The sequence below is a fragment of the Pecten maximus genome, chromosome 5 (assembly GCF_902652985.1).
Source record: "Pecten maximus chromosome 5, xPecMax1.1, whole genome shotgun sequence".
In the NCBI taxonomy this organism is placed as follows: domain Eukaryota; kingdom Metazoa; phylum Mollusca; class Bivalvia; order Pectinida; family Pectinidae; genus Pecten; species Pecten maximus.
The window spans coordinates 17,924,330-17,948,141 of NC_047019.1; the positions used below are offsets into that span (position 1 = coordinate 17,924,330).

Genomic DNA, 23,812 nt, shown 5'->3' on the forward strand with positions numbered 1-23,812 from the left:
TTTCTCACATGATCTGGTAAAATATTCCATGTATGCGCTCTTTGGTAATTAAAAGATTTTATGAACATATTTGTAAATAAAAAAAACATTTGTTGTTGAAAATCGAGTAGATCTAGATCTGCTCTGGATATTAGACAGGCGTGTAAAAGAATTTAAATTTTGTGGAGCGAGATTGTTTAAAATCTTGTACATAAATACAGACTGACACGATAACATTTTGCAGGATCTGACATGACATTGGGTAACATAATATATGCCCATTTCACGGTGAGGCATAAAAAAGTACAATGATATTCAAAGACAGCATACCAAATTCTAGGTAAACACATCAGTATGTGAAATACAGACAAACTTAGTTAACTCGAAGTCAGTGGGACCGTGATACAAACTTTGATTTATCGGAGTCTTGGAGTTAAAAAGTATATACATGAATTTATAGTATATGACGACTATATGTATTTAGTTTGTTCAGGACCAAAAATACTGAATTATCCATGATTCTTCGAGACTGGGTTCGAGTTAACAGAGTTGTACATGTATATTCATTCCTGCTCAACATCCACTAGAGAATCCTTCATTAATTCTGGACCAAGATTTACAAGAGCTGCACATACAATCAAAATATCATCAAGTTTTTGACAGAACTAACAGGCACAATATTGCTCAAAATACGGAAAACTTTCAATCTGCGAATGGCCCGTTCAACATGAATTCTCACATGAGCTATCCGTCTGGTTTCGGTAGCTTCCATTTCAGACAACCTAGGCTTTCCTTTTGTAAAAGCAGGCATATTTAGTTTAACTTGTAATGGAAAAAGTAAATCTTTTATTGTAAAACCCCTATCTGCCATAATTTCATCTCCGGTTAATAAGTATTGAAGAAATCCAGACTTTTCAACAATAAATTTGTCGCTTGCCCTTCCACCAAACCCTTTTGATATAAACATAAATTGTCCATGTGGAGAAATTCCAACTAGGTACTTAATTGTGTTGTGTGATTTGTATTGACTATACGTTTCACCTCTAGTTTTCAATTTTTTAGGTCTTTGTATAAATGTTTCAGCACAGTCAATAATTACAGTTGTTTTAGGATATTTTTCCTTGAACGCTTCGGGCATTGTGGCTCGGATTGTCTCTCTAGGTAGCCATACAATTAGCTGCTGGAGTTTTTGACAAATCAGTGGCAACCAGCAATTAAAAATCTTTGATGCATTACTTTCACTAGTTCCAAATCGATGTCCTAAATCTGCAAATAACAGATTAAGTCGCAATCTCATCAGAAATAAAAGTAACTGGTCTGCTACATCCATTGTAAATTTGAATGGTGTCACAATATTCTGAAATACACTGATGAATGTTAAACATACTTGTAGTGTTAATCCTGTGTACAAAAGGGAGTCAGCATCTGTGGAGATTTTATCACAGGACATATTTATGTTAGCAGTGGAGCAACCAACACCTTTTGATACATGAGTGGTAATTAGATGTGATGATGTCTGTGTTGATGTGTCTGTTGTAGTTGACTTACTCCTCACTATGTATGTATGGTCCAGCAAATCTCCATCACACCACTGTGTGCCTATTGTGGATACATCTGTGACTGTCTCAACTGTCTGGGTGAAGGCATCACTAAAAGTGCTTTGGCCATAATCATCATGTGACTCAGACTCTGCAATGACTGGATGTGTCTCCTCCACAAGAGAAGTTTTCCTGAAAATATAATGTCAATCATAATGTTAATACTAGAAAATTTTTAAAAAAATCAGAATTATGAGTCAAAAGTCTTTTACTTCATAAATTGATCACTTGGTGAAAGATTTCTCAAATCAATTTCAGCTGTATAAAATATTGCTCAAATTAGTCAACATCATATTCAAGCAGTCAGACAACACATGAGTGAGTGGATTACCTCCCTTGTACTGTCATTGTTGCTGATTTTTTTGTATAAATTAACAGTAGTTTGCTTTAACTTGTGCAAAAACCAAGGTCATGTGGGTATATAATGCTTTTAATATGATAAACGTATTAAAAACATAATGAATCTGAAATACTGAGCTGATCATTGGAGATGCATATCATATAAAAAGGATATATTAGACTGGCCACCAGACCCTAAGTTTTGATAAGAATTCCTTAGCTGAAGTCAAGATTATCTCCCCCTAGTTTGAAACTTAGGATCAGCCCCATATCACAGACCCCAAAATTAAGAAGACCGCTTTAATATATATAATTTCAATATTCTAGAGACTGGTGGCCAGTCTAAGGATATATAACTTACTATAGTATTTGCACGGATGGTTTAATTATCAAGGTTATAGTTACCATACATGATTTTGTGCTAAAAATAATATACATGTATAGCCCAAGTTTATTCTCGCCATGATACCAGATCTACACACAAGACAGGGTCACAGGAAACTCGGATCATGTGTTATATTGTATCTATTTGTTAATACCTTGGTGTGTCTATGACGTTTTCTGGCATCTTTCTTTTAAGAATTCTCCTCCCCCTCTTCACATCCTTCTCGTAACCTGAAAAAATAAACAGAAATAAAATCCACAATCCAGACCTTGCAAGATTTTTCTTTACATTTCATGGTTTTGATTTAAATTGTGTTTTTTAGCAATGATAGTTAACAACTGATTTTTTTCTCAAACTTTAATAAGTTGAAAATCTTTTATTGGTGATACCCGGTTGGCAACAGTTCTACATTAAGGAGACCACTTTTAATGACAATTTTTAATATTCTGGAGATTTTTCAGGCTTGGTGGCCAGCCTATAACTGGTTATACATTTTTTTACTTTAAAAAAAATCCATTAAATATTAAACCATTAAACAAAAAAAATCCACTGAATTAGATGACACTAATTAATTCAAAACTGAAAGGATTATTACTTCTATGTGTGAAGAAACCTTTTTACTGGTTTCATTATACGTTGTATATTTAAATGCCTTTAAAAGCTAGAACATCATATATACATGTATAGGCCTAGTATAAAGTACAGTCATGCTTGAATAATTATATTGCTTACTGGATCTCTCAAATTGAATCCAGGATTTCCTTGTCCACTGATGATGGCCAATACAACAGTATATTTCTTGAATACAATATGTAGGCCTAGGTCCAGAGATCTATATATCAAATATCACCTAGGCAATTTAATATGATATATAAGCTAATAGATAGTCTACTAGATCTACATGTAGTAGAATTATACATGTAGAACATAACGTTCTGAGCTTTTTGAATTAAGATCCAAAACAAAGAAACAAAATTCTTTCCATGGTGTTGAAATTGTATCATTTAACATAATTAAGTTGTGTAATACCAATAGAGTGGGGGTACGTAATTTCGCACACTTTCGGTATGTTTTGAAATACATTTCCGTCAAATCAATTTCAAATCAAGAAAGAATACGTCACATTGTTAGATGTACAAATGCTTCGTAACATACATGTGTGCAACCTGATATGCGCAAACGTATCACTGCGCAAGGGAGCTGTTGTTAACTTGTGTTTATTGCTGGGTTTGAAGACGATCGGGTACGTAATTTCGCACACCCATCTAACTTCTTTAATTTTGTTGGTAAAAATAGTTTTCAGCCATTTTGTAGACAAACAACATTCTAAACTAAGATAAAGCCCAATGCCATAATTAAAAAAAAAATCTTTAAAAACAAAATAATGTAAAATTGGAAAGTGCCAATTTACCGCCATTTTTGCTTTTAATAATGACCGCTCCCTACGAAGGTAATGTAAACAAGGCGGTGAAAATAACGGGGTGTCTGCAGGTCAGCGCTGTTATTAGTTATACTTGGTGGATTTGTAATAAGTTTTGTTTATAATCTGATCAAATTGTATTTTCCTTAAATATTTGCGAATTCACATGCCAATCAATAACTGGGATTATTTTAAATAAAATATTTAATCATCCGGTATCCATTTTATCGGACGAGAGTCGTATCAGTTAAAATTTGTTTTCAAAACGAACTTAATCTGAAAAGATGTACTTAAAACGGCAAATGTTCCATTAAAGGTTGGCAATAGTCAACATATAAACAAAAAAGCACAGTCCTCGACCACTTGGAGGAAAAACGCAAAAAATCGTCAGGTGTGCGAATTTACGTACTGTGCGAAATTACGTACTCTTGCTCTACAGTCCCACTATCAGCTGACAGGACGCAGAATTTAGTTCAATTTCTAACCAGGGCAAAACCCGTTTCCGGTTTTAGCACACGGTTATTTTCATATGGCAAACGGGGAGAAAAGCAACAAAGACTAAAAATAAAGATAAAATGAAACTCTGGTAAGATATTTACCTAATTTTATCGAAGGCACACTATTCTGAATCGTCTTTTATTACAATCTACAACCTCGATGAAGCTATTGATTATATATGATATTTTCTGTACTTAATGTTGTATCATAATCAAAAGAAAAATTGGCTGGCAAATGATTAAGAAAAAAAATAGTAATACTTTTATCACCTCATATCCCTTTTGAAATAGGTAGTATATGGGACAATTTCTATTATACAGCCTAAAAGCCTCAATAGATGTTATACTTTTCAGTCTAAAATTATTATATGATATGCACTAAGTAACTATAAACTTGAAAAGTAAAAAAATGTAACACCAGAAATTTATAATAAATTAATTTCTTTAAATATTGTAATATCGCACTGAGTCTAATTGGTTTTTTTTAAAGACTTGTCGGTTTCCATGGCAACGGTGATCACTTTGATACTTGATACCTATTTTCTTGCATGATATTACATTTAGACCAACATATGTAAATTTGAAGCATTTTTAGTAATTTTGACACTTTCCATATTTTGCCAAAATTGCTCGATGCTTGCTGACATCCACTCTTTAAAGTGTTATTTTTGCATAATTATCAAGTCGAATTTTGCTCTTGCCAAATGATACGTATAGTTGGGCTTATACCACAATAGATGGGTGATATGGTGACCTTTGACCGGGACTATTAATAATCACGTGGTTCAATATGCGATTTAACTGGCTTAAACTTTAAGGTCGCTTCACTATGTTTAGTTGTTTTAAACATGTTTTATTGACATGAAATGACAAAGGGATTAGTCAGTAAGTTTTACCAACTTATTAATGAATTCTCCCGTAATAATGACATAGCAATATAAATACCAGAGAGAGAGAGAGAGAGAGAGAGAGAGAGAGAGAGAGAGAGTTGTCATTAGTTGTTTTGTTATATTCTTGAAAATAAATATAGATTTTAATCAATTTATTGCTTTGAAAAAAAAAACCTACTTATTATTTGTTAGGATTTGTAAGTTATTTTAATGTTCCATACATTTCCAAAATTGTCAGTTTTGTAAATTAATTAGCGGCATTTCAATTAAGGTTATATCCTTACACCACACCTGGTACTGTGAAAAGAACACACGTTGACACAAACACATCAATTCATCCCCAGAATACAAATGTAGCTTTTCTATTGTGGTAGAAACAGGTCAAACAAACTCGTGGTTGTTATATATGGTATTTCGTCAACTCTCGTTTGTTAATTTTCCAAAGTTAAAAAAAAAGGAAACAACTAACAATTGCTAAAGCTCTTATTTTTTATAGCTTTTGAAAAATAACTGACTCGAGGATGTAACCTGTTATATACATGAGTCACACGACTCCCCGTAGAGAAACACATGTTACCATCGAAGTTCCCCTTGTCTAATATAGAAGTTGATTTGATAGGTTTTATTACATTTTGATAAATACGAGTTATGTGATAAACAGAATCTTTTACTTGTGACTATGTCATATTGAATTTATCAAACTGCAACTCGCCTAAAAGCTCGTGACATATCAAATTATCAAACTCGTTCAATAAAATATCGAAATATTCTGTCATACGACTGAAATATATGTTATATTAAACGGAAAACCATTCAATTGCATTTTATAAACTGAAAAACAAAATTAAAAACATCGAAAAATTAATTGTCAAAAAGTGCGGGAATCAGTAGCATAACTCATGAAGTCATCTCTTTGTGACGTTACGCCACGTCAACCTGACGCCGCCATTTTGAAATGACTGATCAACGCAATTTAACGTTTTCAGCTGTTTTCGGAGAATCTGTGTATGAATAGTTAACGTCAAGTGAGTATTTTGTCAAGAACTAGTCTGAATATTTCAGAAATACAGCAAAATATCCAATCTAGGCTTATCTATCTTCGCATCGATTAGAAAATTCGGCAAATATCAATGAGGTGTTTAGGGGCACTGCGATTGCCGAGTGGTTAAGGTGTCCCGAAACTTTATCACTAGCCCTCCACCTCTGGGTTACTGACCGCAAGCCGGTGGTTTTTCTCTGGGTACTCCGGCATTCCTCCACCTCCAAACCTGGTAGACTCTACGTCCTTAAATGATCCTGGCTGTTGATAGAACGTTAAAAAAAATAAACTAAACCAAACCAAACCAAATCAATGAGGTGAATACAAAGGTTTGCTCTGATTGGTCAAAAACGAAAAAAAAAAAAACCGTTTTCACTGCAAAACTTATATTTTCACTGCAAAATCTTATATTTTCACTGTTTATCACTGCAGGGAAAATATAAGTTTATTAGTTTAATAAATAGAGGATATCAAATGGGTTCCCGCTTAATATAACATAAATTTCCCGAGTACGACAGAATATCGATAACGTTATTTTCTCGAGTGCGAAGCACAAATGAAAAATAACGAAATATTCTGTCATACGAGTGAAATATATGTTATATTAAACGGGAAACCATTCAATTTTCTTTTTATTGTATTTTATATACTGATTTTTTTTTTAAAAAACATCGAAAAATGAAATGTGTCAGAAAAAGCGGGGTTCATGACGTCATCTTTTTGTGACGTTACGCCACGTCAACTTGACAGCGCCATTTGAAAAGGACAACGCAATTTAAGCGCTTTCTGCTTTTATCAGAGAATCTGTGCATGGATATCTAACGTCAAGTGAGTATTTTGTCAAAAACTAGAAAAATAAGAAAAATAAGTTTTGCTGTGAAAATATAAGTTTTTCGTTTTTGACCAAATAGAGCTATCCTTTGTATTCACCTCATTGAAACTTGCCGATTTTTCCAATATAGACCCTTTTACTATTTTGTTTAGGTTATTTTGCTGTATTTCTGAAATATTCAGACTAGTTTTAGACAAAATGCTCACTTGACGTTTGCTTTCCATGCACAGATTCTCCTATAACAGCTGAAAAAAAAAGAAAATTGCGTTGATCAGTCCTTTCAATATGGCACCGTCAAGTTGATGTGGAGTAACGTCACAAAGAGATGACGTCATGAGTTATGCTACTGATTCCCGCACTTTTTGACAATTAATTTTTGTAGGTGATATTATACAGTTATCAAATGGGTATGAGGGCGATAGTAATTTTGTCAGCCCCGAAGCAACAACTGTTGCACGAGGGCTTTAGCCCGAGGGCACCCGTTGTTGATGAGGGACTGATACAATTACTATTGCCCGAATTATCCCATTTGATAACTGTTTTATTATACCTTTACGTTTTGTTCTCTATACAGATGTTTGTGCTGGTATGAGAATCTGCTTTATAGTCCTCCATTAACTTGACAAACGTTTGTATGACCCTTTTAGTGTTTTGGCTATCTCTGTCCGTTAATAATGACTCGATCTCTACGTCTGTAGCGTTTTGAAAACGGGATCCATGTTTGACAGTTTCGTGAGAGAAAACAAAATGTTAGGCTGCCGTCTGCAACAACAAACAATCTGTGTTAATTAAGCGCTTGCATGTCGTTGTGTCTTTCAAACGTTCTGACGACGTTACAGCAGGGGTGTGACAGTTCGCCGTGTGACAGTTTGCCGTGTGACAGTTTTTTCGAACTGTCACACGGTGTGATAGTCCTGGAAACACATGCGCAATCCTCTCGAGGCTGATAGTCAAATTATCACATTACTTTTATATAGAATAGGTGGTATCACTTATAAAATTCTTAAGTGATATCACTTATTCGTTTCATTAAGTGAGATCACCTATTCGATTAGGTGATATCACCAAATGGGAATAAATAGTAAAACGGCGCCCCATAAAACATTGCTAGATCTACATAATTGTAATAACGGATATGATTTGACATACTATACACGTGTGTGTACTTACGTAGTAACAAAGAACTGATGTGTCTGCAGTACTAGTATACCTATCATTTTACCACCTAGTAGCTATAGTTATCAATCTTTTGTTTCCACTGTCGTTCTGATCGAGATGTAGAGACTCATCATAGCTATTAGGTAGTTAATAAACAGCAACAAATATAACAGAAATGCTTTAATCAAATATATTCTATTATCATTTCTATTTATTTTTGCGTCATATAATTAATTCATTTAAGGATTGAATCTTGATTTGGTCGATTTCATGGGGTCATGAATTGAGTTGCTCTTGAGACAAATTTAATGAACTGCGAAGCAGTTCATGTTGAATTTGTCTCAAGAGCAACTCAATTCATGACCCCATGAATTGGTCGATTTCATGGGGTCATGAATTGAGTTGCTCTTGAGACAAATTTAATGAACTGCGAAGCAGTTCATGTTGAATTTGTCTCAAGAGCAACTCAATTCATGACCCCATGAAATCGACCAAATCTAGATTCAATCCTTATATTTCAATTGTTTTTTTTTCTCGAATAAAAAAGTCGGTCTAGATATTAATATCTTGTAGCTTGTGCAAGTCTAAATGCGGAAAAGCCCGAGGAGTTCTGGATTGTGCATATCTAGTCGGTCGAGTAAAATAGTCCGCTATTTTAGGATTGAAAAACAGTATTACTTTGTCAAAATAAAAGTATTTAGCATATCTGGTCTTTCATAAAATACAAGAATACATTATAAATTTGATAATTTTAATAATTATTCGATGCTTATAACAGCAATGTAGAAAAAGTGAAATCGTTCCGCGGAAGGATTTTAACCATGTATTCATACGCACTGATCAGTGTTAATCTGGTCAAATTCATGAGCAAATGAAACAGATTAAGTTTGGTAGTTTCATTGAGTCCAACTTGAGTAGAAATTGAAATATATACATATGTAGTAAACAATGTATCACATCAAAAACCAGACACAATAATAAATCTAACAATAATTTTACAATGTTATTGTCATATGTTTATCTGGTGATGTATCAAGATACCAGATACAACGGATATGTCCCTTCAACGCTTCATGTACTCTCAATTTTAAATATATCAGAACTGTGTAGGCTATAGGAATAACTAGTGTATCGAATTTATGGGTTTATAATGATTGGTTAATTGACTGATGTTTGGTTTAATACATTAACCTTGTGTTAGAAACTTAGCATGTTCACCTCCGGAATAGGGCAATTTTAATGTTATCGCTGGGTAGGATTAACGTTATATGTGTGCTATCTCATATTATTTGGTTGAATTAATAAAGCCATACTTCTACAGGTGGAGTATAAAAAATGACAAATAAATGGTACAGTATATCAGAGACCTATATTTATATAGTATATAGGTCTCTGAGTATACATGTATACATGTAACCAGTATATAGGTCTCTGATGTAACCTGATCATGATATACAAGTCTCCGATGTAACTTTTATAGTTGAAAAAAGAGGTTTATTGACCAAGTAATTAAAGAGCTCGACTGGACAATCCCGGACATCGACATTAGATATAGTAACAAAAAATACTATACGATCACTGTGAGTATATATATAGAAACCCTGAAATACAAGTGTGTAACAAGACAGTTGTGTGGGATTTTCCCGAAGTTATTTTTAGGTGGTAGAGAATTTGTGTATCCCGAGCCGAGCCCGAGCTGAAGACCCGAGCCCGAGCTTTGGATATTTTCGTTTTTCTCCTTCATTACTGAATGGATTAAAGTGATTTTTTTCTACAAAGATTTGATTTCAGGTTTTAAATCAATCCGTGTAAGTGGATTTTCATGAAATGTATTTTAACGTCCTAAATCGACGATTTTCATTTTTTAGGGGGAGAATTTGTGTAGCCCGCAATCAAGCGTGACTATTCATGTTTTTTGCTAATTATTTCCGATACATGCTATTATTGAGAAATATTACTAGATACAAACAAGAAGTAAATATAGCTGATTCTAAAAATATAAATTTCAACATATATCTAATGTGACTTGATGTCAAATTTTGACATTTTTGTAACCGCGCCGACGATCAATGAACTCGCCGTGTTTACCGAGCTTTCACCGAGCCCGTGCTAAGGGCAGATAACTCTACCGATCCCGAGTTTTGTGACTGTACATTAGACAAGAAAGCAGGTAGGAAACGACCACGACCTTGTGATAGAGATGAAAGTGATATAGTTCCCGCGCCAGACAGTAAGTTAACTAAGTTAGGTGATTCTGTACTATGTTCAACGCCAAGCACAACAATAGTTTCTCCAGTGAAATCTGATCAAATCTCTCCCCTCCATGATATTTCAGACATCGGTACTCCTAAAAAGCCCAAACCTAGGTCTAGATTATCTTTAACAAATAGGAGATTATCAAATATAATGGAAGAGAAGGAAGATATATCCAAAGACGTGGGTATTAAACAGTCAGAAGAAAATACAATACACAAATCCATCATACAGGTGAGGACCATCGGGTAGTATCAGTACAGGAGGTAAGTGGTAACGAAGTTTATATTCTTGATAGTTTGATAGGTATAACTAAGCAGAAAGATCATTTGTCAGCGTCCTTAGAAATGCAGGTAAGTTCATCATACGGGGAAAATAGGAAAATCTTAAAAACAATTTTACCTAGGAATACAACAGCAAACAAATTGGGTTGACTGTGGGGTTTTTGCCATCGCTAATTTAGTAGAGTTTTGTTTTAATGGGTTTAAAGGTAGTGAAGAATTAGAATTCGACATAGATTATATGAGACAGCATCTAGTAAATTGTATTTCAAATGGTAGGTTTTCTAAATTTCCAAAGAAAAAACTTAGTAAATACAGAAAAAAGAAAGTTTCTCAAGCCTTAACTTATGATATTTGTATCGATTGTGAGTCAGATGGATGTCATATTTCTAATGTTTTTGATGATATGGTAAGTTGTGACGCTGGTTGCGATAGGTGGTTTCACAATAGATGTGTTTGTGATCAGTCAGATTTTCATTTTTCAAAAGACAGTTTCGTTTGGCATTGTACTAAATGTTCGAAAATTCAAACTAGAATACAATAGGAAAATAGTACTGTAGTTGTATTAAAATCATGCATTGATGAAAATATTTTTTTACTAAAAGAAATAGCTTTAGTAACGGATAAAAAGTAAACGAGTGAATTGGTTTATAACACAAATGAAAACTTTATTCTCTACGTAAAAAAATACAAAAGTACATATGGTGATAACAATATTTTAATGTGATAAACAATAATGAAAAGATGTGTAAATATATATAAAATCATTAAAATAAAATGATATGGGCTCTTTGTAGAACTGCGTCCTCGTCGAAGAGCCCGGAAACATTCTTATACCAGAATGGCTAAAAGTTCCTTAGCACGGGCTCGGTGAAAGCTCGGTAAACACGGCGAGTTCATTGATCGTCGGCGCGGTTACAAAAATGTCAAAATTTGACATCAAGTCACATTAGATATATGTTGAAATTTATATTTTTAGAATCAGCTATATTTACTTCTTGTTTGTATCTAGTAATATTTCTCAATAATAGCATGTATCGGAAATAATTAGCAAAAAACATGAAAAGTCACGCTTGATTGCGGGCTACACAAATTCTCCCCCTAAAAAAAGAAAATCGTCGATTTAGGACGTTAAAATACATTTTAAGAAAATCCACTTACACGGATTGATTTAAAACCTGAAATCAAATCTTTGTAGAAAAAATCACTTTAATCCATTCAGTAATGAAGGAGAAAAACGGAAATATCCAAAGCTCGGGCTCGGGTCTTCAGCTCGGGCTCGGCTCGGGATACACAAATTCTCTACCACCTTATTTTTAGGGTCATCGTGGTGGTGCGCATGCTTGCAACCAAAATGGCCATGCGAAACAGATTCGCACAATATAGTGGGTCCACAGGGACACGTTACAATAATAATGTATGTATAAAATATATGGGGGGTCGATATAAACATAACACAGCCTTCTTGAGTTTGATGGAATTCCTCAGTGGTAGGTTTAATATATGGCCACAGTACTGTAAAAGTTTTGAACAAAACAAATGTCAAAGTTTCCGGGACATAGGGCATGGATTAATAATATGTAGGGGTTAATTATCAACGAAATGTTCTGTCTATCGTCGTCTGCTGTCTGGAAACATTTTTACAATTTTGACTCCTCACAAACCATAGAACCGCGCGATTTCAGTGATAGACCTTCTAGGCCTATTTTGCAGAAACTTTCCATGGTTATTTTATGGTCTCAAACCCCCAGGGACCTTTCTATCAATGAAGAGTATTTGTTTTTACCTTACTTGGGCCTTGAGAAGAAGATTTTTGAAATTTCAGTCAATTTTACCCCTTTTTGCCCAGCCCTCAGGTCCCCTAGGGGTCAGGGACCATATTATTCAAATGGTCGCGATCGACCAATGGAGGGGTTCTGCAAAATGGTATTGTAATTGATGCACATGTTTTGGAAAAGAATCAGAAATGTAAATTGTTTACTGATGCACAATGAATGGCTCACAACCGCATAAAAAGGCGAGTCAAGAATGGGTCACTTGAGACTTAGTATCAGACATACATGTACACACACAGGTGACCTAAATATATAGCTGTCAACATAAAAACAAGTACTGTAGTCCAGAAAAATATAGTCATATCTTCAAATGTAACATCAGATTTAAGTTCTAATATTAAACATCTGAATTAAATTCAGTCTGTGAGTCTAACTGCTGTCATCTGCAAAAGCCAGAACAGCACAGGTGGTGGCTTGACCTCTGTTGTTAGTTCACCCAAAGGACCAAGGTGAGCTATAATGTGGTGTCTGACGTCTGTCTGTCAACAATTTCCATCTTCTTGGCCGGTAACGAATTTAACTAAATTTGGTAGGAAGCATTCGTATGTGGTTTGGATTCAAATTTATACAAGTGATAAGGCTGATGTGACCCCCAAGGGATTTGAGGGACGGGCCAAAGATGTCCATGAGGCAATATTGATATTAACCACATCATCTCTGGAACTAAGGAATGTATAATTACTTTTATATTTCAGTGGTAAGATACCTATAGCTAGTTGGGTGGCCGGATTCAAATTAATACAAATGATGGGACTGACCCTTTGTTTGTTTGTTTTTGCTTAACGTCCTATTAACAGCCAGGGTCATTTAAGGACGTGCCAGGTTTTGAGGTGGAGGAAAGCCGGAGTACCCAGAGAAAAACCACCGGCCTACGGTCAGTACCTGGCAACTGCCCAACGTAGGTTTCGAGCTCACACCTCAGAGGTGGAGGGCTAGTGATAAAGTGTCGGGACACTTTAACCACTCCGCCACTGCGGCCCCTTGGACTGACCCACAAGGGGCTGAGGGACAGGGCCAAAACAGAGCAATTTGCTAATAGATATTGCTATAAACAACTTCTTTGGTACTGAGCAATTGATATCATTCATATTTGACTGGATTCCTACCCCATAACCATATATATATATATAGCATTGTTGATCATAAAGAAATAAACACAATCATGATCTACAAATAGACCTTGGGGTCTTACCCCAACCCTAAGGACTTAGTTTCTTGGTTATATTTTTGAAATCATTTAGATCCCCAGTCCATAACCATATATAGCATTGTTTGACATCAACACATAAAGCTTTAATGAATTTAACATGAGCATTTTTTGAAGTTTGGTCAAATCCAACTAGGTGAGCGATACAGGCCATCTTGGCCTCTTGTTTTCTGTTGGCGATATGTGAAATTGGATTGGGCCCTGACATGTATGGAGGTCTCTTGCAATAATTATGTGATGATAATGACTTATCCACGTGTGAAAAACGGCCAGTTACCTTGGATTACAACTAACAAAAAATAATCCAGCTAGGAAAAAAGCAATATTTTAACTGGGATTCATGTTGCACCAATATCAATTTAAACAGAGTATTTAACTTAATAGTTATAGAGAAAATTTAAAATTAAAAAAAATATTATATTAAGTGGGATAATACAGTATCTGATATTATAACAAGTGGCCTCCACTGTAGTGAGAAACAAATATATATCATACAAATTGTATTATATGCCATTAAGCTACTCTGTATTTGTAAATTTGAATAAATTCTTTATTTTCAATTCTATTACCAGGTAATATTAGCTCAGCCAGTATTTCAGCACTTGGTTTTTCTTTTCTGTTTACAGAGCGAAGTACACATGAAAAGGCACTTAAAATTATTTCAGAAAATGGAAGTAAGAAGACACAAGTAATAACTGTTTTGGCCCATCACCTTTTTTCCCAGTTGGTGCCTGGCAAGATATATGAGGTAGATAATCATGCAAAGCAAGTCCCAAAAAGCTGCAGCTGTGGTTGTAAGGCAACAATTTGTGAAGGAAATACATCAGTAGGTAAGATCAATCATGTCTTTAGGTAATCTGACCCAATGGGTCAGGATAAACTATAGTCATTGTACTTCATCTGTTGTCCGCCGTGTGCCATGTACATTTTTCACATTACAAACTTCTGCTAAGTTCAACTGGTGGATGGGATTGAGCTGAAACTTGCCTGGAATGATTCTGAGATTGTTCTTAGTGTTATTTTTTTCTTGTCGGTCCGAAATTCAAGATGGCTGCCGTGCCATCTTAAAAAATACATTTTAAACAATCTATCCAGTTCCACTGGTGCCATTGAACTGGAAATTGGTGAGGTTGGTGAGAAAGGGCAGCCAACAAAAGTGTTGTTATTTTTAGCTTCTTTGTTTCCCCACAATGTTGTTTTCTTTCTTCAGACATTGATGGTGGCTCAAGATCTCATTTGCAATATACATCTGTTCCAATCAATATCTTGAAACAACTTCTTTTCAATAACCATGAAGCCGAGAGACCTGATATTGAGCCTGTAGCATGCTAGGGTGATCATGAAAGGCTAACAGTTTTTTTTTTAATGAATGAGCTTGATCTACATTCAAGGTCAAAAGGGGCCAAAAAGGGGTCAAATTGACAGAAATATTTCAAATGTACTCAATGCCCAGATATATCTTAGAACCACAAAGTCTTCCTAGATGGTTATGTCTTAATTTAAATTGCTTTACCAAAATTGTGAATTTTCATGACCCTGGGGTCCCTTGTTCACCCCTCAGGATGTGTAAACTTTAGTATAGTTTATTTAGAGAAATCACATTTATGAGCATTACAAGTTTTCTTTCAATTGGAAATAATTCAGATTTAGTTAGAATTATCAGTGTGGTTATAGTATGCATATATCGGCCCTGACTGACCCCCTGCAGCTGATGGGCAGGGCCAGAAAAGGGTCAAATTGACTGAAATTTCAAAGTTCTTCTCATCTTTCACTGATGAACTTTTTGTGTTATGACAGGATGAAGCAAAGTTGTTAAGAATTTAACAAGTAGTCAACTGACCAAAGGTCAAGGTCAATATATTGCCACAAAGCGGGCTGTTTCAACTACATATAACTGTAAATGGTGGGGTGGGGAGTGCTGTTGCTGTTGTTGACTTGTCAGTGTTCATGTATTACTGTGTTTTCTTACTTTTGATTTGTTAGAGTTTTAATTAAATGAACAATATAATCAAGAGAATAATTCCATATGACTTCTCAAGGTAACACTTGACATATAGCACCTCAACAGCGAAGGGTTGACGATCGATTTACCCAAAAACTACCCAAAAACTAAACTACCAAAAAACTACCCAAAAACTAATTAAACTACCCAAAAACAACTCATAACCCGTGCACCAACACCATACACTGAAAACATCATTAGATATTGATATTTATATATCAACGTATCAGATACAACTTTTGATAACTGCACATCTAGTTTCTTTTGAGCACCTATGTAAATACAAATGGTAATTTTACCAGTCAACATTTATGTTACAATGACCATCAAATTCAATTCTAGAGAAAACACATCAAATTCAAGCAATAGTAATCGATTAAATCCTGAATTGACAAGGTACAGTGTAAATGAAAAACATGTCTGTTAGATAAATGAATCGACAAGCTACATGAAAAAAATTTCTTCTGGATATATCACGATAATTATCAAAAATATGTTCGGGTAAATCATTGTGTCGGTTTTACTGTATGACTTTGCTTGTGAGAGTTATCTCCCTTGCGTTCAAAACCCTTCTCGCCGGTTAAGTCAATAAAGAACTTATCAAATTAATGCTGTATTTGATATGTTAATATATAAATATCAATATCTAGGTAGTGTGTTGGTGATATTAGATGTGTTTGTGTAGTCAGGGCTTTTTCTGGGGGCTTTTTGGGGCCGTTAATGGGCCCCATTCCCAATTGAAATTATTTCATATTTACCAGGTAAGCCAAATTCCCAAAATTTGCAGTTTACTCCTGAAAAAATCTTTCCCAATTCAACAATTTTCTTCCCAAAATGAGACAAAAAGGCCCTTTCCCAAACCAGTGAGGAAAAGCCCTGGTAGTGTTTGGGTGCTTTTTGATAGTTTTTGGGTGTTTTGGGGTAAATCGTTCTGCAGAAAGTGAGTGATGATAAAAGAGTTACCTCAAGCAGTGAGTGATGATAATGACTTACCTCAAACAGTGAGCGATATGATAAATGATTTACCTCAAAGAGTGAGTGATGATAAATGAGTTACCTCAAACAGTGAGTGATATGATAATGAGTTACCTCAAACAGTGAGCGATGATAAATGAGGTCACAGATCCAGACCCTGGATTGATCACATGCCACATGTACAACAGAGATCTATCCAAGATAGATATTTTTTATTTAGTTTCATGTAGGATATTTCAGAATCATAAAAATCAATCTATCAAAACTGTTCTGAAGGTTTTATTTTTATCACTAGTACACAATTCATTAATTGATGTCAACCATGATAGCTATCACACACATTTCTTTTTGATCTTCCATCATGCGCCCATTCATTTGCAAGGTACAATTGCACATTTTCTATATTGTACAGACAGTGTATGCATAATGCCCACACTATATATTGTGTGACATGTGATCCCACAACTGTGGCATTGTTGAGCAACAACAAATAAATCTATCAAGGAACTGCTTGTGAATATTATTTAGACATTGGTTCAAATTCAACCAGTTGAGTGATACAGGCCCTCTTGGCCTTTTGTTGTTTGCATAGCTTAGGTGACCTTTAAGTCTGATGGGTCACTTGTTCAGATTATCCTTCTTTCCAGAAAAAAAAACCTGATGGGGCACCATATTAGGGCATGTGTGTTATTCTGAATGTCAAATGAATTACACTTACTGTAAATTATATTAATTTTTTTTTAAAATAGGGTCACTAGGAACATGGCATGGCAGAGCAGACATTTTGCTGAACCATACAATTTCTGTGGCAATTATGGAGGAGAAAATGGTTGACCAAGTTGAAGAGGAAGAAGATTCTGATGGAGATGAATATGAACCTAAAAGTAAACAAAGAAAGCTGGGAAGTGAAAATGGAGATGAAAATGAATGTGAGCCTGGAAGGAAACAAAAATGTGATATCCCTGTTGAGATGACTGACTATAGCAAGGAACATGACATTGTTCTTCTGGGTCAAACAGCCTTACAGCAAATCTTGGCTCAAACTATAACAAATAGCTTTGCTCAGGTTAACATTCGTGGGAACTCACTGTCACATTTCCTGATTCCAACATTTGGTGCCACATCAGAATATATCACTATTTGTCTGTATGACCCTGTCAATGACTTCCTATTGCACATTAGTGAACAGCTTAGCTTATGGAGATATTTTCCAACTGGAGAGTCAGAAATTAATGTTGATACCATAGTTATTGTCTGGCTTTTCTTGAATTTCACTGTTTTTACCCGTAAAAGTCTTCATTCTTTCATAGGTCTTAAAAAGTCAGGGTTACACAGAGATTTAAAACAACGTCTTGGGGTATACAAGAAGGCCAGAACAAGGGAAGATGTTAACATACCGATAATACCAGCTTTCAGTGGTATTGATTTTGTAGTATTATCATGATTCCTCTTGTAAAAGCATACTCTTGTTTGTGAATTTGAAGAACAATTATGCCACTAGGTGGCTATCTTATAATTAGATTTCAGGCAAAAACTCAAAAATAATTAGATCTTTGTCAGATAGTGCGTTATTCAAATTTTGTACACAGATGCCCACATCATCATCAGATAGTGGACTATTCAAATTGCCCTACGTCTGAGGTCTGTCAGTTGTCTGTAAACAATGCTTGTTATCTCTATTTCTCGATGTACCAGTAGGACTTTTTCAAAGATCACATGTAGGATCCACTTAGTCCCTAGTTGTACCCATTCAGTTTTAAGTCTTATTGGAAAAACAACATCGCTGCCAGGCAGCCATCTTGGATTTTGGCTGTTGAAGTTTGTTATTGATACTTCTGTGGAAGTACAAGAGGGATCTTTCTCTAACCTCACTTATAGGATCCCATTGCGCCATCTAATTTTGAGTCTGAAAAAAAAACAACAACAAGGATACATGTCAGCTATCTGAGGTTATGGCAGTTAAAATTTGTTACTGCTTTTTCTTCAAAATTATATGAGAGGAATTATTATTAAACTTTGCATGTAGATTCCTATTAGCCTCAATTAGCCATGCCCATTCAATTTTGAATGTGATCTTGAAAATAAAAATGGCTGCCAGGTGGCAATTTTGGATTTTGCCATTTGCCATTCCTGAGAAGCATTAAAAGGATTTTTCTAAAACTTCATATGTATGTTCCCCTTCGTCCAAAGTTTTGCCCATTTTATTTTGAGTCTGGGCCAGAAAATGAAATGGTAACCAGGCAGCCATCTTGATTTTAACAGTTGAAAGGACTAAATCCTGAAGTTTGAATCTCGTATGTGTGTACGTAGCCGCCAGAAAGTTCTTTCACATTCATTTTCTTGGTTGTCCTCTTGTCTGTTGACTTGTCAAGAAGAAATTTCCTGCTATTTCGATGGTGCTGTTTTAATCTAACCAAAATTTCTGATCTTAAACTTGATCTGGCACATTTTATTTCATGATGTGCAAACACATCTCTTTTTCTTCCAGGAATTTAATTGATAGGTTTGGGATCATTCCAAATTTAACTGTACTTGCATAATCATGTATTAAACAGATGAGATACTTTAGTGCTGGAGAACTTTTCCCTCAGTTTTTTAAGGTCATCTGAGACAAAGTTTAGTCTCCGGTGACTGGTTCTAATCACCTTTTGTCCTTGTCATGCATCGTGTGTCATCGTCCGTTATTAATCAATTTACCTTTGTGACTTCTTGTTAATAACTAAGAGGTTACCTTGATATTGGGCATATGTTATGCTAGGGTGAAGGGCTATCAAGATTGTTGAAATGAATGACTTTGACTTTCATTCAATGTCACAAGGGTCAAATATGCTTAATTCTTTAAATTGCTTTTTCTCATTTGGGAAGAAGTCCAGAGACCTGATATTTGGCCTATAGTACATGTAAGCTTGTGTGAAGGGCTATCAGGGTTGTTCTAATGAATGACTTTGTCTTTCATTCAAGGCCACGTTCACAGAGGTCAAATATTCTAATATCTTTAAATGATATATGCATCTTCTCACCAAGCAAGAGGCCATGACCTGATATGAGGCCTTTGAAACAATTACAAATAAACCACCTTGATTTTCATATATTTGTGTATTCTTGTTTATTGTCCAGGGTAAAAACTTTTAATGTTGAATCTTTCTGTTATGCACAAATATTAGTTGCTCTTTTGAGCAGGTATTGATTGTTACTTCATTATCTTATGTCACAAAAAATGTTTCTTGTCTCACAAACTCCTGATGTTACTACCAAATCCAAATTATTTTAGATAACCAATACCCACTCAAAACAGCAGACAACTGTGCATAACGAAAAAACTCAATTGCACAAACTGATGACCTTGAGCTTCATTCGAGGCCGCCAAGCTCAAATATGCTAAAAAAAATCTTCTCGAGAATCAACACACTTATAAACCTGTTATTTTGCCTGTAGCGTCGCTGTGGGTGAACGACATTGACCTCAAATTTAAAGTCACGGGAATCAAATCTGCCAAAATATATCAAAGTCATGTGACCCTCTATAAGGCCAATGCGCCTCTTTGTTCCGTTAGCATATTTCGTCAACACTTATACTTTGCCTTGGGAGAATTCTGATCAAGATCGTGTGAACATAACTAGCTTCATGGGTACTGTGGTCCAATAGAGAAACATTTTCATGATGGTCAACAATGTTAGATGAACAAATAATTTTCTTTGCTTTCCTTCTATAAGAGAAAATCTTAAATAGATCCTGGAAGTCCTCTTCTATGAATGTGGACAGATCCTCCATTGAAATACCCTTCTCTGGAAATTCAAAAGAAATAAATCAACTGTTTGGTCCTTCATAGATATCAATTGATTTATTATACATATTAAATATGATTCCCTGCTTGTGTACATTCCCATATGAAATGAAAATCATGTCGCACAAAGGTAACAAAGTAACACAACACTTACGATAGTAATGCATTAGTTTGAATTTTGGAGAATGATTTCAACTCTTCTGTTTCTCACTCTAATTAAAATAGAGATGATCATTCTCACTACGTTACATGAACATCTAACGACATCGCATAAGGGGTCACGTTCTAGTGACCTTTGTTATCTCAATATTTTACTTTCAAGTCGAATTGTCAATTTTCGATGTCATCATCTCACCCATTCAGTACCATTTCGGTACAGCGTGTATATAGCTATATACGTACACTTCGTTGGACGAAATGACTTGAAATAGAATGACAGATTATGCAAGCTATGCACTCTAGTCCTGCAATTTCGCACCGAAATTCACTTCCAAGATTCTGTAAGTAGTAATTCGATTGGTTAATCCAAAAGGCCATCCTGACATGACCCGTTATGCATTGTCGTTAGATGTTCATGTAACGTACATGTAGTGATAATGAGTATCTTTATTTTAATTAGATCGGTCTGTTTCTTTACAAGCATTGTTTTTGGTTAATGATCTTTTGTACAAGTGCTTGGGATAATTTTATTTTTGACATGCCTGAGTCCCGATAATCAAAATATATTGCTTATATGAAGTACATATTTTTTTTATCAAAACAACCGATATAATTTCTTGAATTATTCTAATTTGCTTCGTTTGCAGTAGGATACCTTTTGTCTCCTAAAAACCATAGAGTTGACACGATGTAACGATCAGGCGATACGCATGTGGTTCCACATTGGTTAAACAATTTTCATCCCAATTTTGATAAATACCATACGATGTGATACGTACACGTCTTACGGTACCAAAATGAAAATTTAGTAATTGTAATATACTTTTTTTATTGTGTGGCAAATTCAGATAGACATAATATTTACGAGTTGCCGGGATGTACGTTTGGCAGACGTTGACATCGAAATGTTAACACTAATCTATTTCTATATTTCTACACAAGAAAACGTCTGACTTAAAATGTCATCATTTACGATCCCTACAGGTACATTTCAAAGCGTTTTCTCCTTCAGGTGTGAAGAATGTACTGTGCTGACAAATATGAAAACAAAATCATGAAAATGACCTTTTCTAATCGCCCTTTGTCCGTTGTCGTCCTTCGTTTCTAATCGCCCTTTGTCCGTTGTCGTCCGTCGTGCGTTGTCCGTTCGTAAACGATTAACATTTTCGACTACTACCAAGTTGCATACGTACCTGATATTCGCCCTGTAGTCTGCTGGGGTGAAGGGCTATCAAGATTGTTGAACTGAATATTGACCTTTATTCAAGGTCACTTGGGTCAAATATACTAAAATATTTTATTGACTTCTCTCTCCCCAAGAGGCCTAGATACCTGATTGCGGATGATAGATGACATGTTGAAGTGCATGATATTGACCTTCATTCAAGGTCACATGGGTCAAATATTTAAAAATTTTAAGCAACTTCTCTCTGACCAAGAGGCCTGTAGAATTGATATTAGTGATAGGTGAGCAACATTGACATCACTTTCAAGGTCACGAGAATCAAATCTGCCAGAATATATCAAAACACAAGTGACCGTTAAGGCCTATTGGCATCTTGCCTTCAAAATATTTTCTCCAAAACGATATGGATGATTATTTTTCTCTTACTACGTTTATCCTCTTATGCATTTTATATTAACGGTACGACAAGACAACGTTAATGTGATGCGGTTGAATTATTGTCGTAACGTCATTGAATTTTTGCATGACGCAATGGTACATATTGTAGTATTGCTTTGACGTCATAAAATTGTTCAGTGCTTGCAGGGTACAACTAATAGATTCTCTTACCGTGGAAAGAAATATCCACAGTTTTACCGGGGTAAGATTTTCTTATCTCACCCTAGGGAAAAGACAAGCTACACGTGCTCTTTTCACGTTCTGAACAAATTGTATTTCGTCACGTCAACAATACCATGAAGTCATGTCAACAGTACAATGACGTCACGTCGACAATTCAATCACGTCACGTCAAGATACGTCAATCACGTCACGTAAGATAATTCTGAAGCTGCCAAACACTCGGCATCTTCCCCTCGGGTTGAGATTAATAGAATCTTTCACCCCTTCTGGGGTGAGATAGGGGGATCTCAACCCACGAGGCTTGCCGAGGCGGGCACAGCTAGACATTTGACTTCTCCCAAGGAATGAAGTTTATTTTTTCAACATTCATGAGGTCATAATAACATTGGCTTCTGGCCATGAATCGCGTTATGACCTCATGAATGTTGCAAAAATCAATAGCAGTCCTTATAATTGAAATATGATTGAATCTTATTTAAAACTTAAAGCACCAAATAATAAATATGTATTTTGTCATGTTTTTACACCTTGGAGTGACGTTGGAGAGAGGGCAGCCATTTTCGCGGGATTGTAGCAAGTCGTAACAAACAACGACATAAAAAATGACACTTTGGAGTTATTTTTATGTTTTAAACATTTAGGAGACCATTAATAACATTGGATTGATGTAAATATTACATGGACCGTGTTTAAAATCCGACGGCGGAGAGTTCTACGCGGTCCCCGATATTACTCTACACACTGTAATGAGGCCGCAATACTGATAAGAAAAATAGTACAATTTTCGCCAATGCTTTCAAACATACTCAATGGCGTATTATCACAGGCGTCTGTTTAAAAAAATGATTCCCTCCTGGTGGAGTAGGGACTAATATTTTTTTCTGTAAATACTAACCAGACGCAGACGCCTGTGGCTGTGGTGTTATACTACTAATACTTTCTATAATTTTGTTGAAGTATTTAAATTATAAATAAACCTGACCTTTATGATTTTGGTCTCAAGGATACAATAAAAAATGTATGTCTAAATTCAAAGTAGGAGGAGATAGTATTATATTTCAACTGAACAATTCTTCACAGAATACTTAGGACTGGTGGCCAGTCTATACCCGATCCTATAATTCGTCTTTTAGTCCTGCTCAATCTTTTCCATTATTTTGTCAAAATTAGGTCATCATGTTGATTCTGTAACGGAAAACGAAAGTAGGTCTTTTGGCGGGAACTAGAAAACGAAACTAGACCTCGTCGAGCAGAAGCTTCAAAGTTACGTCCCAGTAAAACATGTAAAAGATACAGATATATGTAATCACGTGGTACTTTACGGTTGTATAAATATTCAATCAATACATATAATAGGCCTAATCATCATTAA

The 23,812-nt window shown here is 35.2% G+C and overlaps 1 protein-coding gene across 1 annotated transcript; it reads left to right on the top strand.

The window, feature by feature from the left end:
* Window positions 1-14,321: 14,321 nt before the first annotated feature.
* LOC117327375 lies at window positions 14,322-19,779 on the top strand. The gene is made up of 2 exons (XM_033884322.1): window positions 14,322-14,543; window positions 17,440-19,779. Exon 2 carries the CDS (start codon window positions 17,505-17,507, stop codon window positions 18,132-18,134), a length of 630 nt encoding a protein of 209 aa, XP_033740213.1. The 5' UTR covers window positions 14,322-14,543; window positions 17,440-17,504; the 3' UTR covers window positions 18,135-19,779.
* Window positions 19,780-23,812: the final 4,033 nt, after the last annotated feature.